This window comes from Cebus imitator, unplaced genomic scaffold (assembly GCF_001604975.1).
Source record: "Cebus imitator isolate Cc_AM_T3 unplaced genomic scaffold, Cebus_imitator-1.0 Scaffold340, whole genome shotgun sequence".
Classification (NCBI taxonomy): domain Eukaryota; kingdom Metazoa; phylum Chordata; class Mammalia; order Primates; family Cebidae; genus Cebus; species Cebus imitator.
The window spans coordinates 2,052,851-2,074,015 of NW_016107655.1; the positions used below are offsets into that span (position 1 = coordinate 2,052,851).

At 48.6% G+C, this 21,165-nt stretch overlaps 1 protein-coding gene across 1 annotated transcript in view; it reads right to left on the minus strand.

The window, feature by feature from the left end:
* The window catches only part of SLCO2A1 (solute carrier organic anion transporter family member 2A1), an 88,227-nt gene that overhangs the window by 22,177 nt on the left and 44,885 nt on the right, over positions 1–21,165 (minus strand). The window contains exons 3-4 of the mRNA XM_017505723.2: positions 18,716–18,878; positions 523–750 (exon numbers count right to left, since the gene is read on the minus strand). Of these exons, the coding sequence (XP_017361212.1) occupies positions 523–750; positions 18,716–18,878 (391 nt within the window). The remainder of the gene's footprint in view (positions 1–522; positions 751–18,715; positions 18,879–21,165) is intronic.

Consider the following 21,165-nt stretch of genomic DNA (forward strand, 5'->3'; position numbering starts at 1 on the left):
GGGATTACAGGTATGAACCACCGCACCTGGCCCAAAGTGGCTTGTTCTAAGGGAAGGATTTGGACACTCACATGGTCATCTGCTATCTGCTTTGCATGGGCTTCTTTGAGACCTGCCCCTAAGTGGATGCTTCAGTGAAGACATGTGTGTCCTAGCCTGTGCCTGGAGGACTAGACAGCAACAGTGGCTGCTGTTGGTTTAGGGTCTATCCAGTGCCCAATACCAGCTAAGTGGTTACATATGCCATCTCATGTACCCCACAGCCGTCCAGTGCACAGATAATATCAGCCGCATCCCAGAGGTGAGAAACTGGAGCCCTGAGGTTCTGCCACTTGCTTTGGATCACACAGCAGACAATGGAGCTGATGTTCAAACCAAGTCTGTCTGATCCCAGGCCTCTGAACTCATTTGCTGGGTTGTTAGCAAAGAGGGTCAGACCTCAGTTTAGTCCCCCAGGGCCTCAGCAAGTGCTACATCAGGACCTCACCCCTCCCCACAGCCCTCTTCAAGCTGGCGACTCACAGATGTACAGGGGCGAGTTGCTGGGCTCTGAGAAGTCATCCACATAGGAGATCCCAAATGGCTGAATAGGCACTGTTCCGATGCCAGCCAGCAGCTGGGCAACCACCATCAGGCCCCACATGCTGCTGGTTTCCTTCTGGGGGTTCTGGGTGGTGCTGTGGCACTTACTGGGAGGCAGGTCCTGCCAATGCTTCTGGCAGAGCTCGGCCTGCAAGCGGCTGTTGTTTCCTGCAATGAGAGTGCTTGCTGGTCTCCACCACCCGGACCCCATGGTTCCACGACCAGCCCCCAAACCCGGCCTTTCTCCCAGGCCCTTTGGGGAAGGACCAACACCAGCCAGAGGCTGTGCTAGCAAACAGGACACGGTCCCTGAGGACCACGTCCTTCTGTGTGGCCGGCAGGAGGGACTCTAGAAACAAAGGTGAGAGTGGTGGAGTGTGGACTCCCCAGCCCCAGGAGCTGCTGTTCTCAGGTAGAGAGGAATCTTCGTCTCAGGAGTGTCCATGCCTTCTTCTCCATGGGCACTGGTGGGAAGCTGAGCACGGAGAGTTCAGTACCTTCATCCATGGAGGAAAGGGGCACCCAGCTGGAACAGGGGGATCCAAGGTCAAAGCCCAGGCCCGCTGGCCTCCAGCACCCTGTGTTCACCCTGGGGTGCTGGGCCCCTAGGGTTCTCTTCAGCAGGACAGAGGTCATTCTGTTCTACCGGGATGGTGTCACCTATAGCCTGGGATGCATCCCTGCTTGTGACTCCCAGAGCTGTCACTTCTTAGCCCAGCATCAAGTCACACTGGAAGACCTACTGCCAAAGACATTTAATACCCTTATCATTCCTGGGAAGCTCCAGAACTTCTGATGCTGCGGGGCTTTAAGACTTTCTAGTTCAACCTCTCATATTACAAATGTTGGAGCTGAGGCTGCTTCCTGAGGCCCCCTCAGTGAGGGTCCCAGACACCCTGGGTGAGGCCTGTGGGCACTGCGGTTCCTGCGGCTATGGCCTTGCCAGGCTGGGCCACCGCTTTCATGCCTCTGTTTTTAATTTGGTCCACGCTAAGCAATCAGCACTGCCAGTTCTCCAAGGCCTTGGGGGTCCTTGAGGGCTCCTTTCCGTGAGATCCCTTTTTCCCGTCTCATTCAGGCCAGTGGAAACTGCTGACATCACCGATCTCACTCACTAAACACTAAGGGGATTCAGTTTAATTCTCACCTGTGCTGTCCTGAGCTAGGTGAGTTTCAGTCCCACCGAGAGGAAAACCGAGCAGTGTAGACTAGCCCTGCTCCTCACACTGGACTCTGCCCAGTGCTGTTGGGCTCAGGGCTGCCCTGGATGGCGGGGCTGGGAGAGGGGCCTGTGCTTTTCACTGCCCTTTCCCCTCTCCCCAGATGCACACGCCTCGTCCAGCCTGGCCCCACTGTGGTCTGCCCTCTACAGTGGTGCCTATGCAGGACACATTTGAAAGTTGCTGTCATGGGAGCTCCCCCAGCAGTCAGGGAAGCCTGTCTCAGGAAAAGCAAAGGAAGCCAAGGCGTCTGTTTGGTCAGGGTCATCTAGACCTTCACTGTTGTGTTCATGGAAGGAAGCATCCAGGCAAGCTGCCAGGGACTGTGGTCAGGGTCCCTCTGTTCCTCCCTCTCCTCACTCCATGTTCATTATCCCGAATTCAATGCAGAATTCAAATAGAGTGGCCCTGACCACATGGTGACATAATATGCAACCTTTCAGAATTAGGGTGAAAATATAGCCTTATTTACTTGGAAAGACAGCTGTAACAGCTTGTTAGAATCAAAAAATAGTAACTAGTGGTTTGGAGAAGAGTATGTTCCCTAATTTATAAAACTTTTGTGGACTACTTGAGTATGCAGAGGAAACCTCTAGAAGATGATGGCTCTCTCTGGGTGATGAGATTGTGCTGATCTTTTTTTATTTGCCTCATTTATTTTGTAATTTGTCTGAAATGAACACATGGTACTTTTGAAGTAAAGCAACCAAGTTTTTACCAAGTAAAGCAACCAAGTTTTTTGAAGTAAAGCAACCAAGTTCGTGGCTCCCTATGTTGGTGATTTTGACTTTGAAAGGTCTCAGAGGATTCCAGGGAAGGACCAAGCACAGCAGAGGGTGAGAGGATGCTGGTGGATCTGGTGGGCAGAGTGTTGGGCTCACTGATCTCTCCCCCAGTGCAGCAACCAAGCAGGACACCCAGGGCTTCTGTCCCAGGTGGATGAGGGTTTTCTTGCATGGGCTATGCTGGTCTTTGCAGTTAGTGAGGGACAGGTAACAGCGCCCCACACTCTTTGCAAGACCAAATAGGAATGTGGGGGAAAGAGAGCTAAGCCAGCTGCTCAGCTTGAGAAGTGTTCAAGCACTTATACAAACCCCCCTGACGTGGCACGGCCAACTGACTCAACACAGCTGTGCAGTCACTCAAAGAAATCAACATGCACACTTCTCTGCTAACTTCTCTGTGCCAACTTTGACCAAACTGATGCATTTATGAAGGACCAACATATACTTTGCATCCATAAATAAAAGGGCTGCTGCCACATTCCAAGTGGGTGTTTCTTTCTGAATATTCAAGAAAATCTTGAGTATATCGTGTATGAAGAATGAACAAAGTCTGAGTTCCCTAAAACCTCAGGTTGCTGTCATTCACAAGTGTGCCTGGCTGAACCATTCTCCTCGGTATGACAGTGGCTCTCTGTGACATGTTGTCTCATAGGCTGCAGGGTGGCAGGGCCAAGTCTAAGTTATAAGGGAGCACAGTTTAAAGCAAATCACAATACTTGGAAAATGATGCAAAGAATCAGCCTCTGTTCCCAGCTCAGCCACTGAAGGACCATGCCTACATCTGAGCGGCTGTCCCTTCAGCTGCAGTATGGGTGATGCCTGCTTCACAGGGAAAAGGAGAATGTGGAGTCCTGAAAAAGACCTGGACCCAGTTTCATTCATTCTTCAGTCACTCAGTTATTTGGTTGATAGTGACTGTGGGTGGGTACTCTGCTTGGGTGGGAAATGTGGGCATGACTGAGAGGCACAGGCACTGCCCGAACAAACCCTTTGGTCCACTGTGGTACCCAGAGCATCAAAAAGGCAACCATAATATTGCTTTATCAAGTCAAAACTACAACGAGGTATCATTTCATACCCATCAGGATGGCTATTATAAAAAAAAAAACAAAAACAGAAAATGAGTGTTGGCAAGGGTGTGGAGAAATTAGAACCCTGTGCATAGCTAATGAGAATGTAAAATGGTGTAGCCAGTGTAGGAAGCAGAAGGGTGGTTCCTCAAAGACTTAAAAATAGAATCATCAACATCGGGCGTGGCGACTTGTGCCTGTAATCCCAGTACTTTGCGAGGCCAAGGTGGGCGGATAACTTAAGCCCAGGAGCTCAAGACCAGCCTGGGTAACATGGCAAAACCCTGTCTCTGCTAAAAATATAAAAAATTAGCTGGGCATGGGGATGCGTGCCTATAGACCCGGCTACTTGGGAGGCTGAGGTGAAAGACTGGCTTGAACCCAGGAGGCAGAGGCTGCAGTGAGCCGAGATCGCACCACTGCCTGGGTAACAGTGAGACCTTGTCTCTAAAAAATAAATAAATAAAAATAGAATCATCAAGTGATCTGGCAATTTCACTTCTGAGTGAAAATCCCCAAAATTGAAAGCAAGGACTTAAAGAGTTATTCATACCCCCATATTCAGAGCACTATATTCCTGATAGCCAAAGGTAGAAACAGCCCAAATACTCATCAACAGATGACTGGGTAAACAAAAGGTAGTATATGCAATGGAATATTATATAGCTGTAAAAAGGAAGAGAATCCTGAAACACGCTACAGCACAGATGAGCCTTCAGTACATTATGCTAAGTAAAATACACCAGGTACAAATGCTATGTGATTTCACTGAGATGAGGGATCTAAGAAGTCAAATATGTAGAAACAGAAAGTAGAATGCTGCTTGCCAGGGACTGGGGGAGAAGGGAATGAAGAGTTAATGTTTAACAGATACAGAATTTCAGTTTGAGAAGAGGAAAAAGTTCTAGGGGTTGGTGAAGATGATGGTTGTACAACATTGTGAAGGTACTTAATGCCACTGAACTACACACTTAAAAGTGGTTAAAAAGTAAACTTTATGTTATATATATTTTGCCACAATTTAAAAATATTGCCCAGCACTCTTCACAATAGCGAAGACTTGGAACCAACCCAAACGCCCATCAATGTTAGGCTGGATAAAGAAAATGTGGCACATATACACCATGGAATACTACAGCCATAAAAAAGGATGAGCTCATGTCCTTTGCAAAGACATGGATGAAGCTGGAAACCATCATTCTCATCAAACTAACACAAGAACAGAAAACCAAACACTGCATGTTCTCACTCATAAGTGGGAGTTGAACAATGAGAACACATGGACACAGGGAGGGGAACATCACACACTGGGGCCTGTTGAGGGACGGGAGGCTAGGGGAGGGACAGTAGTAGGAGAAATATCTAATGTAGATGATGGGGTGGTGGATGCAGCAAACCACCAAGGCATGTGTATAAATGGGTAACAAACCTGCACATTCTGCACACGTACCCCAGAACTTAAAGTATAATTAGAAAATATTGCCCAGGACATGTTAAGCTGGAACAGGGTGCCAGGAGGCATATGAGAGAGGCAGCAGATCCAGTGACGTAGGAGAGGACATTCTGGGGTTTCTGGAGAAAGTGGTGTCTGCACTGAGAGTAATTGACAGACATAGATAGAAGATAAGGGTGGGGAGTGGGGAGGTGAGGAGGAGAGAAACAGCATGTGGAGGGGCTCAGGGGTGGGGGTGGTACATTCAGTGAGCTGGTGCCCAAATACAAGCCCTCCAGCATGAGGCCTGGCTGTCCTCGGAGGGCTCATGCATGATGAGAAGGGGCCTGGATTGTATCCTAAGGAAAACCCCAGAAGAGTGAAGATCATGAGGGGCTGTGCAATGAACATACTAGAGGGTTTAGGAGCAATGTGCAAGGCCCTGTCAACTGAGACAGGTAAGGAGGGGAGTTGACTCTACCAAGACGCAGCTCGTGCATAGTATGAGGGGCAAGACTTGGTGGCTGGTGAATGCATAGCCCAGAGGGTGTGTGCTCAGACACGCAAGGCCAGGCTGCTGTAGGAGAGCAGGGGCATGACATGAGAACCATGACTGGGGAAATAAGGGGCCAGAGAATGTGTGGGTTTTTTGAATAGTAGCTCTTGATTCTACTGATTCTCATGAATTTACTTAATACACATTTATTTGAACACTGTTGCTGACTTGACTAGCAAAATCATTTTTTGCAAAACATTTAATGGTCATCAAAGATGGTAAAAGCATGGAATGACTTATTAAGTCTTCATAGGGCATGTTGCCTGCTGTACCACGGCCATAAAAATCCTCATGAAGTTCATCTCATGCAGTGTTCAGGAGGTGAAACTTTCTGGGGATTGTTTAACTGTTACCACTAACTTTAAAAATATCAGATTACATGTCAGAAACTGGCTTTATTAAAATATGTATTTAAAAATATCAATGGGCCCCCAATTACATCCAAGTCTATTGAGTTCCTCTTGACCTATTCTACATTCCAAATTAATTCAAGATCTTCCAAAGAACTCTCTTCCTTACGCCAACTCTGAATGGGGCCCAAACCCATCCCACATCCCAGACCAAGTTCTGATACATGCAGTTAAATGCAACCCCCAAGGTCAGTGCTCTCCAAGAAGCAGCGGCCCACTAATAGAACTGGCCTTATGCGGGAACAGGTGTTAATGTCAGAGACAGATGTAATGTGGGCTTCCCAGACAATCAAGCCTGAGACAGCCTTGGCAGTGGGTGGTCCTGGCTAGCTCACTCTGGTTGGAATAGAGTTTTCTAGAATTTTTTTTTCTTTTTTGAGATGGAGTTTCCCTCTTGTCACCAAGGTTGATGTGCAATGGCTCAATCTCAGCTCACTGCAACCTCTCCCTCCCAGGTTCAAGTGATTCTCCTGCCTCAGCCTTCCAAGTAGCTGGGACTACAGGCATCCGCCACCACGCCCAGCTAATTTTTGTATTTTTAGTAGAGACGGGGCTTCACCATGTTGACCAGGATGGTCTCGAACTCCTGACATCAGGCGATCCATCTGCCTCAGCCTCCCAAAGTGCTGGGGTTACAGGCATGAGCCACCATGCTCAGCCGAGTCTTCTAGAATTTAGAATATTAAGCTCTTCCCTTATAAAAATAAGAAGATACAAATTAAAGAAAAAAGAAAAAAACTAAGAAGACAGAGATAGGAGTTCAAGGGGCAGGAAGAAGGGGAAGAAAAGGCCTTGTATGATGACCATCCCCCTGGGCTGCCTCTGATCTGGTGACAATGATAATGGACAGCCCCTGGCAGACAGGAGGGGGGACTTGGCTCTCTTTGCATCACTCCACCCCTCTCCTCCCTGGAGCAAAAACTCCAGCCTTTTTCAGGAGCTCAGGTGCACGTTAGGAAAGAAGCAGCAATTTCTCACTACAGTCTAGCAAAGATTTCAATTGTCAGTTTGATTCAAAGTGTCAATTTCACAGACACTCTAGCAAAGGCTGGAGCACAGCTACTCCATTTAACTTAGGAAGCATAGCAGGTTAGAGATTGCTAACTCTGACCTTTCCACCATGTCAAATACTGTGGTAAGGTCAGGAACATGCCTGCCTTTTCCTTTTCCACAGCCTCCACTGCCTGCTTGCCCAGCCACAGCCACCTGCCCCTATCTTGGAGGGGTCTGAAGGAGGAAAGGGAGTCTATTCATTAGCCAAATGTCAGTCTGTTTCTCATCTTCCCCCAGGCAGCCTTTTGGAAGGCTCAAGTTCATCAGAGCACATTCTTTTTCCCTTAGGACAGCAAAGGCCTGGCTTTGCCAGTCTAGTTTTCACAGGGCTGTGAAATGCTAACTAGAAACAGGCTGGACCTCACCCCGCGTCCAGCTCCCCCAGCCCCACCCCACCAGCACGTGAGTCAACCCTCTGACTCACCCCACCATTTAAATATGCAGAACTTCAGTTCTAAATTCTGGACCCTCAGCAGTTTTAGAAATGTAGGAGTCTCTGCCAGGAAGGTCTACTTCCCTAGAAAAGGACCCCCAGAGATGGGGCAGGCCAAGGTCTAGCCATTCCAATGTTCAAGGCCACATGTTTCGCCCCTTGGGATGGCCAGGATGAGGCCAGCCTTCCAGCTGTCAAGGGAATAGTAAGAGGGCTTTGCACCAAGGTCTAGAGCTGGGGCAGGGAGAGGACCCTAAAAGGATCAAGCAACACGAGAAGGCCATGGCAAATGGGGCTTTCCTTTGACTAGTCATTCTCGTCATTGGTAAAGCAGAGAGGAGACTTCTGCCAGGAAAGAAGAGGGCTCCTTCAAGTCATAGCTCTTAAGAGCCACCTATTTCCTCCCTGCTCAGAAGGAGACATGGCTGTCATCTGGGAGTGTGTGGGTGAGTATGGTCAAATGGGAAAGAGGTTAGCAAGCCCCAAACTTCAGAAGCAATCCGTAAGAGAACAACACAGTAAGGCAGGGGTGTTTCCAGAGAGTTATCTGGAAGCATGGCCAAGGTGCCAAGCCCTTAAGCTATCAGCACCGCTCCTGGAACCTCAGTCAGAGTGTTCCATTCTGAAGGACTTACTTCCTCATCCTCCTAAATTCAGCTACTCTACTGTTCCTCCCGAAACTCTGGCAACACCCACCGGCAGGCTTGGAACAGACTGTCCCAAACTCGTTCATGACCTGAGATCTCAAAGTTGATCGTAAATTGGGTTGCTTGCAAATCAGAAATGATTGGGTTCCCAGTGTAGACCAGAAAGCCTAGTTAATCCATAATGTTCCAGTAAGAACATGTGTTCTATTCCAACTAAACTAAGCCTCCATTTATAAAATGATTCCTAAGGGCAAATGTACTCAGAGTTTCATCTTGGGAAACTAGGAGAACATAGTCTTCTGCCCCAGCAGAAAATAAAGAGATGACGTTGACTGTCTGGGGCATATTGTGGGGCAGTGGAGAAATTCACACCTTGAAGCCAGACAGATCTTTACTGCTTGACAGTCAGAGGCCTCTCTGAATGAACCTCAGCATCCTCATCTTCAAAATAGATATCATACCTATCTTACAATATTCTTATGAGAATTAAAAATAATGAGTACATTATAACCTGGGACATAGTGATTATACAATGACATCGATTTTCATCCAAAGAGATGGGTAACTGTGTGAAACTCAAATAGATAAGGGAAATGGCAGAAGCTTAGAGACAGGCAATGTTTCCCAGGCTTTTAAGAATTTGGAAACCGGGTCCAGAAACTAGAGACCAGTAAGATCAATGCTGGTCACCAGCAATGGATGGATTGTAATAAAGTAGTCACAGGGCAAGTGAGTGTGCTTGAAGAAGTACACATCCGCGCAGGAAAAGGCACTCAGGGCAGTAGAAGGAGAACTGCTGTGCTCCTCTCTCAAGACTGGGTTTCCAAGACTAGTTCTGAGGCTGAGGCTGGACGTCCCTTCCCATATGGCCACCTTGGCACTAGAGGGGGCCCTAGGGAAAATGCCTACCTGTATTGAGGAGGCTGTACTATGAATGAGCTGGGCACAAGATGGTGGGCTCACTGTGCATGCCCAACAAGGCAGGGCATGATATGGCTGGCCAGGGGCTTTCTGTTCCACTGCCCACCCCCCACACGCTGGCCCAGCACACGCTCCGGCACAGCACCTGGCTCGCCTCGTGATCAGAACTGGGTCTTTAGTGGATGGAGGGAAGGAAGACATACCTGAGGGAGCAGGATGCAGCTCAGAGCCGTTTAATTTTAACATTCAAAGAAATGTGAACTTAATTAGTACTCCCCCACCCCTATGGGTGTGAGGCAGAATTTACTGTTCACGGATTTATTCACTAGGCGGATGAGAAGCTCTTCGAAGGAAAAAAAGAAAGCCGTTAGCAGAGCCAACATGAGCTCATCAGAAGCCAGTCTTGCCAAACCAATCTCATTTCCTTTGTTAACGGGGCTCCTGACCCAACAGGAAGCCATCACATGGTGTTACTTGACTGGAAGAAGCCTTTTAACAAAGCCTGTCATGACATGCTGCTAGACAAGATCGGGACACGTGGCCGGGAAGTCCTTGGGGAAAACTGGCGCAAAGCATGCCCAGCTCGGGTGCCTGTGGGCCAGCGTCACCCAGAAAGAAGCCACCCTAAGTGTATGCCACTCAACACTTGTCACAGAATTGGGAGAAGGAGGGAAACTGCTTCCAAATGTGTGAGTGACGTGAATGTCGTGAAGCCGGGAGGATGAGACCGTCCAAAGGCTGAAAATTCAAAATTAGACCCATGGCTATAAGGAGGGACTCCAACCAAGGAGAACGATTCTTACGGGGGGAAAATATGAAGCTTGACTGTAGCTTCAAAGAATTCAGCTAGTCAGCAGTTGGAAGGGTGAGACCTGCCTTGGCAAAATGGATGGGGACAAGTCCCTGGTGTTTTGACCACAAGGTCACAATTCCAGCCTGTTAGGAGGACCCTCAGATTCAGATGGGAGCCTCCCTCTGTCTTCTTCCCACGGAGACCACCCTGACAGCACCGCACTGGGCCCGGGAAGCTTGGCCCCCAGAGGGCTGGAAGCCTTACTTTGTGGGGATGAGTGAAGGCTAGCAGCTCAGGAAGCAAAGGCTCCAGGGCTATGCGATGGCAGCTTCCACCACTGGGGACTGATGGGCTGGTTCTGCATCGTTCTAGAAGACTGACCTGAGCTGTACAGAGTGGAGTATAAGAAGACAGAATTCAGGGAAATCTAAGAAAATGAGTGACATGAGAGAGAAGGCGGGGCCTGCTCACACAGACCGTGACTGTCCACATCCAGGCAGGCTTGCAGCCCTCATCCTTGGTGTCAGCTCCAGGTGCCTGAGGGCAGTAGTGGGCCTGGCAGAGGAAATTGTCTGGTCCAGAGATTGGCAAACCACAACCTGTGGGCTCCATTCAGTTCCCAGCCTGTGTCTATCACTGTTTTATGGGGACACAGCCACGCCCACTTGCTTATCTATCGCAAAGGGAAACTTTCGTGCTGCTGCAGCAGAGCCGAACAATTTTGGCACAGACCTATGGTCCACAAGTCTGACATATTTACTGCCTGGCCCTTTATAGAAAATGTCTGTTGACCCCTGGTCTAGTCCCACGGTTTTCAAATACATCAGCCACCAGATCTTTCTGCAGCCAATGCTTCTGCAGAAGCACAATGTATGAGACAGACAAAAGCCGATGTCATCGAAAAGATGACGAGAAGGGAATATGGAGCTCCTCTGCTCAGACCTCACCACACTCCAGCTCCAGGCTAAGAAGAGGCCAGGAAGGGGCTTTCCAGAACATTCCAGAGCACCAGCCAGCCCCCTTGGGTCCTGGTTTGTGGGTCAGTCCTCTGTCACACTGACTTCTCTTTGCTGTTTCCCTCTTTTAGATTTCTGAGCCTCACATCCTCTCTGACTGTGTCCAGTCTAAGCTCTCAATCCTGAAAAGCCCTATTGTTCCTGAAAGAAAGAAATTCTCCTTGTTGTTTTCAACCTCTTGGTGGGCAGCACGCTGTCCAGTTGGGCCCAGTGGTTCCCACTTCAAGGCTTCGGGGCCACAGGAGGTGTCTGTGCACGCAGTCAGTATCCCAGCTCTACAGCTCTCCTAAGTGTGGCAGGAAGAGCAGAAAGTTCCTCCCCAGCTCCCTTGGGGATGCTTGCGGGGCTAAGGCATCTTGCAGGGAGGATCAACGGTTTCTTTGAACCACATTCTCCTGTTTCTGTGGGGCTGCCCCTCATTCTCCAACAGTGCTCCCAGGAGGCCCAAAGCCACGGGAACGGTAGCCAGCTTTCCTGCCCCACTGGATACTAACTCCCAAGGAGGCCTTCCTCCTGCTGTAGGTGGGCCCAGACACGGTCTGCCGGCCTTCCTGGAGAAGTGACTCTTGGCAGAGCGGGCTGCAGCTTGCCTCCTGGACCCTTCCCCCAAGCAGGCCTGTCACTCAGCTTCACTCCTGAGCAAGGGAAACGGCCAGGCATGCCTGAGGGGCCACACTCAGGTCCCCACCAGGCCTCTGCTAGAGACGCAGAAGAACAACGGGTCTAGTTTCTAGGTGAACCAAGGAGTTGTGGCTTGTCCACAAGACGGACGATAGAAAAGCCTGACAGTCAGCTACTTTCATGTCACAGCTCAGGCCTTCAGAGAGGCTGCCGCCATCACGATGGAGTGGAGCTCTCCCGCCAGTTTCCAGCCTTGCTCTTTCCCCAGCCTTCCCCACCAAAGTCATCTCTCCATGTCTATTTCTATTCTTTCCTACAGCATGCATTTAAAACATGTTCTACATCAAATCCCATTCAGTTTTGTTCTGCTCATCTGTTCAGGGCTGTATTTCTCTCTGTTGAATTAAAAACACCCATGTGTTTTGTGATTTTCTCTCTTGTTTATGTTCTTTCTTTTTGGGTTAAATAGATCCACTGGCCAGGTTGTGTAACTCCCGCTGGGACGGTCCACCCATCCCCCCACCGACACACACACTCTTCTCCTCCTCCCGTGCACATGTGCCCACTCCTCCCTCCAACCACCTACCACACATGCTTCCCCTCACAGGCACCCCACCCCACCTCCATACCCCCCCTCACAGACACATGAACACACGCTTCCCCTCACAGGCACCCCACCCCACCTCCATACCCCCCCTCACAGACACATGAACACACGCTTCCCCTCACAGGCACCCCACCCCACCTCCATACCCCCCCACACAGACACATGAACACACGCTTCCCCTCACAGGCACCCCATCCCACCGCCATACCCCCCCACTTCCTCCGACATGTACCCCACCCCACCCCCACAGCCCCACACACATGCACACACGCTTCCCCCTCAGAGGCATCCCAGCCTGCCTCCACACATTTCCCCACCACCACCTCTTCTCTCACACCTTCCCCCTCACATACACAGCGACCCTCACCCGCAGCTCCACTCACACATCCACATACTTTCCTCTGCCTCCCACCCCAGTCCTTCCCATCCCCACCCCCCAACATCTCCACGTATGCCTACCTCCCTTCCACGCCCACACACCTCCTCGCCACACTTAGCTTCCTACTCATAGACACACCTCCCTCGCATACACACCTATACACAATTACCCACAAGCACACGCAGGCTGCCTGTAACACGGGTGCCCCTCTCGTTCCTCCAGGGTTCCTAGCGCACCCATCTCACACCACAGGTGGGTGTTCACCGAGGAACCGAATGGCTGAGCCCCCTGTCCTGACCAGCTCGCTCGGGATCCTGAGGGCTCCCCCACCCTGTGCCTTCTTTTTTTTTTTTTTTTTGTATTTTTAGTAGAGACAGGATTGCACCATGTTGGCCAGGCTGATCTTGAACTCGGCCCCCACCGCCTTCTTTCCCAGGGACACCCTCAGGAATGCAAGGCCACGGCTGGGGATGGCAACTTCATGAATAAAGGACTGGAAAGTGACTCTTCCCTTTCTTTTTCTTGTCTGCTCCAAAAATACAGTCGTCCTGCCCCTCCTTAACCTTCAGGAAGCTTCCTGCCTGCGGCATCCATTGTCTGTGTGTGGGCAGACTTCCCTCTGGACTTGGCTGAAGGACCATTCACAGGTTACACCTAGTCCTACCAGACGCTGGTTTCCGAAGCCCCTTCTCTTATCTCCTGGGAGAACTGGCCTCACGTTGGCCTGTTTCCCCTGGAGGAAAACCTCTCTGTGCCTTCCAGAAGTGGTCTCAGAGGCTTTGGCTAGATAGCTAGTCTTTTCTCTAAAGGCGCCAGGGCACATTTCCGGACCCCACTGACATTTAGAAAATCTAAATATCCATAAATGTCTGCATGGCCTTTTAAAAATTAGCAATTAGTTGTTAAAGGTCTCTGTGATTCCCAAAATATTCAGCCCTTCTTTAACTTTTCTTTCCTAAAACACATTGTTGCTCTTCATTTCCCATGTTCATTTCTGGAGCAGCTTTACTTCAAGAGGAAGTAATCAGTAATCAACACAAGTAATAGGTCTGAGAAACAGATTTCAAATACCACAGCAAGACATGCAAATAGAAACACGCTGAGCAACTGACATGAGCCAAGCACTCACATTATTTTATTTTATTATTGTGATTTTCTTTGAGACAGGGTCTTTTTTTTTTTCTTTTTTGAGACAGAGTCTCGCTCTGCCACCAGGCTGGAGTGCAGTGGCGCAATCTCAGCCCATTACAACCTCCAAGTCTCTGGTTCAAGCGATTCTCCTGCCTTAGCCTCCCAAGTAGCTGGGATTACAGGCACACACCACCACACCCAGCTAATTTTTGTATTTTTAGTAGAGATGGGGTTTCACCATGTTGGCCAGGATGGTCTCGATCTCCTGACCTTGTGATCCGCCTGCCTCAGCTTCCCAAAGTGTTGGAATTACAGGCGTGAGCCACTTCACCCAGCCGAGGCAGGGTCTTCATTGCTGCTGCTCAGGCTGGAGTGCAGTAGCATGATCATAACTCACTACTTAAAACTTCTGGGCTCAAGTGATCCTCCTGCACTATAGGCACGTGCCACCATGGATCTCACTGTGTTGCCAAATCTGGTCTCAAATTCCTGGCCTCAAGCAGTCTTCCTGCCTCAGCCTCCAGAAATGCTGGGATTACAGCATACCTGGCCTATTTCATTTTAATTTTACTCTTAGAACACACTGAAAGTCAAGGTCCTCTTGCTCCCATTTTACAGGTAAGGAAACTAAAGTTCAGAAAGATGAGGAAGCTTGCCTAAGAAGTCTTGGCAGGTAGGCTGGGCGTGGTGGCTCACACCTGTAATCTCAGCACTTTGGGAGTCCAAGGTGGGCGGATCAAAAGGTCAGGAGTTCGAGACCAGCCTGGCCAGCATAGTGAAACCCCATTTCTACTAAAAATGCTAAAATTAGCCGGGCATGGTGGCACGCACCTGTAGTCTCAGCTACTCGGGAGGCTGAGGCAGGAGAATTGCTGGAACCCAGGAGGCAGAGGTTGTGGTGAGCCTAGATCATACCACTGTACTCCAGCCTGGGCAACAGAGCAAGACTCCGTTCCCCTCACCGCAAGAAAAGAAGACTTGGCAGGTAAATGGCTGGGCTAGGATTCAAATGCTGAAGTCCATATGGAGGTGGGGTGCATGTCTACCCATCATATCAGGCTACACCAACACAGGATCTGGGAAGAGAGTGCCACAGCAACCTAAGCTTCTGCCAACAGAAATCCTATGGACTCACATGTGAGGATGCAACAGGGACCATGCCGAAGGAGGGGCCCTGCTCCAGAACAGAGCAGAGGATCTATGATGAAGACCAGAGAGAAGCCACCTTCAGATGCCCCCAGGCCACCCAGCCCATAGCCAAGAGCAATCAGGCACTTCACAGGAAGTAAAGTGCTTTTTCCTTGGGGATCCAGAGAGTCTACTAGTTTACACAACATCACATACGTGTCGTCCCTACCAGCATGGGGATAAGAGCCACCACTTAGTGACTACTGCATGTGACAGCTCCTGGGCTAAATTCTGAACATGCATCTTCTCAGCCCTTGCAACCCTACCAGGGCTGTTAAAATAGACACTCGGGGATGAACTGAAACTCAGAGCAGGGAGGAAGTGGCTCAAGCCCACCTGGGAGTCCCAAGTCCAGATTCAGACTGAGGACTGCCTGTTACCAGTAGACCATTCAGATTCACACCCCAATTCAGAGTGGTACATTTAGTGAAATGCATTTGTTCCTGACGACCTTTCGTGATTCAAAACTAAAATTCCCATAAAAATTCATCTGGAGTCACATTTTAAACTATTCCCATGAAGTAAAAGTTTATAAATATTTTTATTTGCACATATTAGCATAGCACACTCACATAGTACACTGGCATCCAGTGTGCAGCCCCAGCTAGATCCCATGGATGAGGCTGGGCCAGAGTCCTCATCCCACCCCCCAGCACCAGGAAGATGTCCTGAAGGCAGCTCAGCTCTGAGCACTTCCAGCATCTGCTTCTATCCCAGACAGATTAAGGGAGACTGCCTTGCCCTATTGTTGCAATTAGAATTTGCACAAATGAACAAGAACTACAAAACAGCCCACTCTTCTGGCCTGTGGTGCCCCATGCAGCCCTGAGAGGCAAGCTGCTGTCCTTCTCAGAGCCCCTTCAGTCCTCTGTCAGAGGATTTTGGCTTAGAGCACTGAGGTCAAGGCTGGAACAGCACAGTGTTTCCTTCTGAGCTGAGAGGGTCACGGTGGGCTGAACCGAAACTGACCGAACATTCCTAACAAGGGGCAGAGTGAAGCTGCCTTAACCAGTCTCCCATGGCTGCTCAACATGAGGCAAATGCCACTGGGATGCGGGCCCAGGCTGCAGGAGCCGACTTGCCAGGCTGAGCAGGCCACAATGTGTGGCGCCTGGCAGGAGGCCCTCCCCTCGGCCTGGCCCCAGTGCCCCAGGCTCCCTTGCTGATTTCATTATCCCAGTCTTCATGTGATGAGGAAGGGCAGGGATCATGTCTCTGGAGGATCGTGGCTCCCCAAATCCTCTGACAGAGGACAGAAGGGGCTCTGAAAAGGACAACAGCTTGCAGGCGGCACTGTAGGCCAGAAGAGTTGGCTGTTTGGCAGTTCTTGTTCATTTGTGCAAATTCTAATTGTGTCAATAGGGCAAGGTAGTCTCCCTCAGTCTGGCTGGGATAGAAGCGGATGCTGGAAGTGCTCAGAGCTGAGCTGCCTTTGGGACATCTTCTTGCAGCCGGCCTGGCCACACTGCTTTCTGAGATGTCCAGCAACTCCTGACTAGCTTCAGAGCTGGCCTCAAGCTCTCATTAGACCAAGGGGGAGAAAATGTATGGCAGGACCCTGGGGCTCGGGTCTGTCCTCATCTTCTGCCCACCTGAAGCAGGATTCAGCCCTCACACAGTCCATGCATTTATGAGAAATGACCAGTTCACTGGCGATTTATAAAGAGGTGGGGGAAAGATTTCCATGACGAGAGCCTAGCAGATATTTCATCAGTAGACATCCCTGTTCTTGCTTTATTCTTTTCCAATTCCAGTCACTTTGCTCTTTCCATCACTGGCCTTACAATCTTAAGGGATCCCCTCCATTATTCTAAGCAGTTCATCTCGTCAACCCAGTCTACATATCTGACTGAAAAAAGAGCCTGGTATCTAAGCAAACCAGAATCAATTATTCCCTCAGCACTTCCCAGGGTGGCTCAATTATCCTCAACTGTGATACAGTAGACTAAGGGTGAGCATCTGTGAACCAGGCCTCTAACAAATGCACATCACAAAACCACAGCCACTTTCCACAGCCCTTAAAACAAGTGCAAATTCATCCTAAGTCAAAACATTAACATAATGTTAGTTCCAAAGCAGTGATGACCCTGGGTGCTGAGTAAATGTAAATGCAAAACCACTCTGTAGGGCTATGTCCTAACCCAGACCACATACAATTTCTACCCAAGAAAAAAAGCCCACTGCAAACAGCTCATGCTCAAACATAAGGAGATAATCCACCATGAACAAGAGCAAGCAGACATAAAACAATGGGAGGATTAACATTCTTAATACTTGAGCAAACAGAACAATCTGAAAAAGAGTATAATGTGAATAGATTTAAAACAATTGACATCAACAACAACAAAAAAGAAATTATAAGAAAACACCAAGAAACTGTGTTGTTAGGGCAGAGAAATTTGAACAATCATTATAAGAATTTTTAGAAATTAGCAAAATATGTAGTACCATCAAAATATATAATGTAAAAAATGGTCTGACACCAATTAACAAAGCTGGAGAGAGACTAAGTGAACTGAAAGACAAGCTTTAAGGAAATCATGCAGGATGCAGCACAAAGCACAGAAAACTATAGAAGAGAGGTTAAGAGACAAAAAGGCCAGGAATGAAAATATGAAGCTGATATGTAAAAGGAGTTCTAAAGGAAAGGATGGAGAAAATAGGGGTGTGCAATATCAGGAATGTTTTTGGCTGAAAATTTTTCAGAATTAAAGAAAAACTTTAATTTTCAAAAGAAATAACACGTTGAACTTTCTAAAAAATAAGTGAAAATTAAGCCATACTCAGATACCTTATGGTAGACATGCAGAAGAACAAAGAAAAGAAGAAAACAAATATTAAATAGAACTAGAGAAAAAAACAGGATACCTAAGAAGGGAAGACAATTAGATTGATAAAGTCCCAGCACCAGAAGACCGAGGCATGGTACCTGTAAAGTGTTGAGAAGAAGTAACTATTGATTTAAAATCCTGTTTGTAGCTAAACTATAATTCAAGAGCAAGGGTGAAATGGAGGCATTTTCAGACAAAGACTTAGAGGTTTCTTACTCATAGACCTACTGAAGGTAACACTAAAGGATATCCTTCAGGAAAAAGAAAAATCAACAGCGTGGGTGAAATGCAAGACACAATCAATGGTGAAGAAAGAAAGCAGTAAACTTGTGAGTACATATAAATAAGCACTGACTTATTTATAAATAACAGTATAGTAACAATTTATAATAATCACCACGATGGAGAGGTTAAAGACAGGTGGAACTAAAATATGGGTCAACAGTAAGTGGAAGATGAGAGAGGATGATGGGCAAAAAAGCATCAAGGATCCTTATTTTGCTCTCTTGGAGAATAGAAACATTTATGAACTTCAGTAGTTCTTAAATCATGTGTCAATGTTAAATATAAGGGTAATAGTGGATATCCTTTGTTCATGGATTGGCAGACTCAACATAGTAAACATGATCAAATGGGATCATTGTACAAGTGCATGGTCACCTAAGGACAGAAGAATGTACAAATGTCACAAAGTGCTATGATTAAACATGGACAAAATCCACAGACTTCATCATGATTAATGCTTTGACCCTGCCAAGCCCCATTGCAGAAACTGATCACAGTGTCCTCAGGCAGGTGGAGCTGGATTATTCCTGGCATGAATCACAGGGAATCACAGCAGGAGGTGAGCCAGGCACTGCACACTTTCCTGAACAAGCCAGAGTTCAGCTGCTCCATAGCTCTACATACCTCAGTATATTTTAAGCTTCATATGTCCTCTTCCCAGTGTGGTATCCACTGCCCTAGGAGTGTCCCCACTAACTTTCTGAGGTGTTCACCCATTCCTTACCCCCTTGAGGCAGGGGTTGGAGGCCACTCACCAGTGCTGGCCAAGGTGTACTGGTAGGGCTCGGAGAGGAAGTGTGGGAGAGTAAGGATGAGGGCACCTGCAGCCAGGAAGAGACCTCCGATGCCAATCAGACGTGGACGGTGCACCCGGCTGCCAAAGTAGCTGACAAAGATGATGAGGATGGCATTGCTGATCTGCAAAGAGAGCAGAAGGGCTGAGTGAGACAAGAGGCTCTCTCCTCACCCACTCACAGAGAAGACCTGACTATACCTCGTCCAGGAAAACTGGAGAGGGAGGAGGGTGCCCAGTGTCAGCTGGGGACCAGGCAGTTACAGTGTTAACTTCTCCCAGAGAGCTTCACAAGGGACAAGCATAAGCAATGTTGGTTTTCCTTCTGTTATCAGAAACATTTCTAGGTTTCCATCTTCTAGACCAGAACAAAGGAAGTATCTGGAGTCCATGAAAAGCTCAAAACCTAAACTTCAACCATCTTAGAACCAAACCTTTTTGGGAAAAAGCCAAAGAAACATCCAATCCTGGCTGGCTCCTAGGAATACAACATGTTCCCTAATTAAACTTGGGAGTTTGTGCCTAAAGTTTAGGCAAACTCCCAAGTGCTCGTTAAATATTGTTGAACAAATTAATGAGTGAGTAAACGGTAGGCGTTTTCAAGAGGAGGACACAGTTGCCCGGAGACCCCTCCCACCTGGCCAGGAGTGAGATGGTTTATGATCTATAGAGAAAGGGGGTATGAAGGTGTGTGAGGAGCAGTCTGGCCAGAGCGGGGCTCCAGCCCCTGCCAGAGGTGGATCTAGGGCATCCTGAAACCCACACCTGGAAAGAAAGCTTTATTTTTGTGGTTCCTAGATTTTATTTCCTTCTTGTTTCCCTATTGCTTTTCTTAAAATGATTGTAAATATCAGATCATATCGGCTATGCTGAGTGCGGCTGACTTTAGAAAGCCTGGATGGGGGATGGTGGAGGGCCCCGAAGGGGAGCTCAGGGAGAAGAGACAGAGGACAGGCTCTTTGGTGCTGTCTAGGGGCCTGCACTTGTTTCTCTGTGGGAAGCTGGACCTCCACAGGTGTTAACGGCTGAATCTGGCTTAACACCTTGTTCTCAAGCTTTTCTTCAGCCACAGAGACCCTTTGAGAAACTATTTTTCCCTGATATAAAACAACCCCCCAAATACAGCTGTTCTGGCTGAGAAAAGAGCCTCAAAATCTCGGTCTCCTCAGCCCTGGAGCAACCCCTAAAACGCTACCATGGACTTGCTGTGAGACTCTTTAGAAGCTGTTACAAAGCCCATTGTGACATGACCCTGTCCTTCAATGTCTCAAACCAAAGGGGCGCAGGGACCACTGGTGGCTGGCATGAAGGGCAGGGAGCCTCTAGGGCTCAGCCCTGGCCTTTCGTAGTGGACAAGATAAGCTGCTGCTTCAAGCCAAGATGCCCATGTCTTCTCTTGTTAACCACCAAGTTCCTCCTCCTGCTGCTGGCCTTTTATCCCAGTCTGTCAAAGGCTTCACCTCACTTGCTGGGCCCCCAGAAGGCTCTCTGAGACTGGGAGCTGCCGCCTGCAGGCTCATGCTTCCTGGAGGTTCACTGCACACTCCACGACCCAGACAGCCTCACCTTCCCCTTGCACCAGGCCGGGCTCTCTTCTCACATCCCCCCAGGCTTCATGCATATACACACAGACAGACACATACAGAGTTGAACACAAATATTCAGACATACACAGACACAGATACACAGACAGAGGATTAAAAGGTCAGAGGAATGAACTATCTGATGGTATTTGCTTCAAATCATGCCCACAGGCATGAGCTGAAGTCAGAGTCTTGAAAAGTTCATCTGAGACTGGAAAAGAAGATTTTAATGGGTGGATTATTTTTATTTTTGATTGAACTCTATCCCTGGGAAAATATTAAGCCCTTTCATTGCCTAATCAACCTCCTGTCTTAAGCAGATCCTGCTACAAGTCCCAGCTAGCTACCCCCAGCCCGTTAAAGAATCCAGTCGTTCCTGTGCCCACATTTTTGTTCCAAGCATAGGGTCAACATGAATGAAAAGTTAACTATGGGAGAGAATAGATTTGGCTACCGCCTGGGCTGAGGTGAAAGAGAAGATCCACCTCACACAGCAGCTCTGACTTGGATTAGTAGCAGGGCCTAGAATATTGTGTTGAGAAGGATTCCGAGGCTGTGCATGAACTCAGCAGGAAAGGGGCATGGGTGATTAGTGACGCCTGCCAGGGCCATGGAACAGGACTGTGATAACACACATGTCAAAGATTTGCTTTCCCTGATGTCCATCATGAGTGAGGACAACATGTGCCAGGGGCATTACCAAAGTCACAGGCCAACATCGATGAGGGTCATTCCGTGTGATGCAGTGCAGGGACACCAGGGCACTGTCCCGAAGGAGGATGTGACCACACAGTCAGGCAGACCCGGTCACCGGGCATCACCAGGAAGC